Here is a 789-nt window from a genome sequence, read left to right as displayed (position 1 = left end):
TCTCCCCTACACACAAACACACAGGCCAGGCTCCACCTCCACGCTGCTGTTCATTGATCACACCTTTGTACGAAACAGCCAGTGCTCACCACACAGAATGACACAGCCCCCTTTGTACGAAACAGCCAGTGCTCACCACAAAGAATGACACAGTTTCAACAATTTCAATCTCTCAAGCATTTATTAGACACTTCTTGTGTGCCCTCAACCAGCATCTCTGCACACAGAACTCAGTAATTTTGTGTCCATCACCTCAGTGATCACAGTCGGGTAATGTAAGAGCAGAGTGAAGAGGAAGCTCAGTACTTATTAGGCAGGCCAGCAGGTCTGAAGTGATTGGGGTCTCTGCCGCTCCGGCCCCATTGGTTGGCAGCCTGGTCAGCTGATGAATCCTCTGCTCCATGGCCTGTTAGTCTCTGAATGTTCTCTCTGGCATCACTGTAATTGAGGCAGGCAGGGAGGAGAATAATCACCAGGCTGATGAGCAACAGTCCACACTCCCAATTTTCTCCTTTCCAGGACATGGCTATGAGAGGAGCCCAGGAAGGAAGGGCTAAAACACTGACCCTGCCTGGGCACAGCCCTACTCAGCCCAGGCTGGTCTCCCTTATGCTAGATGAACAGCAACCAGAGAGGAGGGGTTGAGAATCACTCATTCCCACCAGCCACTCAGACCCCACAGTAGAGAAGGAGAGTGGGCAAGTGCAGGAAGAGCCACCGCCTCTACGGGAAACTGCCCTACAAGGAAGCTTGCCCCCTCCTGACTGTCCGAGGCAGTGAAGATCTGCT

General features: G+C 52.3%; 1 protein-coding gene across 1 annotated transcript; it reads right to left on the bottom strand.

Moving 5' to 3' along the window:
* Positions 1-162: 162 nt before the first annotated feature.
* Positions 163-438, bottom strand: LOC103584759 (serum amyloid A-2 protein-like; the record flags this gene model as incomplete). The annotated part of the gene is made up of 1 exon (XM_008565637.1): positions 163-438. A coding segment is annotated over one exon (139 nt), but the record flags the coding sequence as incomplete, so codon positions are not given.
* Positions 439-789: the final 351 nt, after the last annotated feature.

The sequence above is a fragment of the Galeopterus variegatus genome, unplaced genomic scaffold, assembly GCF_000696425.1.
Source record: "Galeopterus variegatus unplaced genomic scaffold, G_variegatus-3.0.2 Scaffold102495, whole genome shotgun sequence".
NCBI lineage: Eukaryota > Metazoa > Chordata > Mammalia > Dermoptera > Cynocephalidae > Galeopterus > Galeopterus variegatus.
This window is presented reverse-complemented; position numbering and strand designations above follow the sequence as displayed.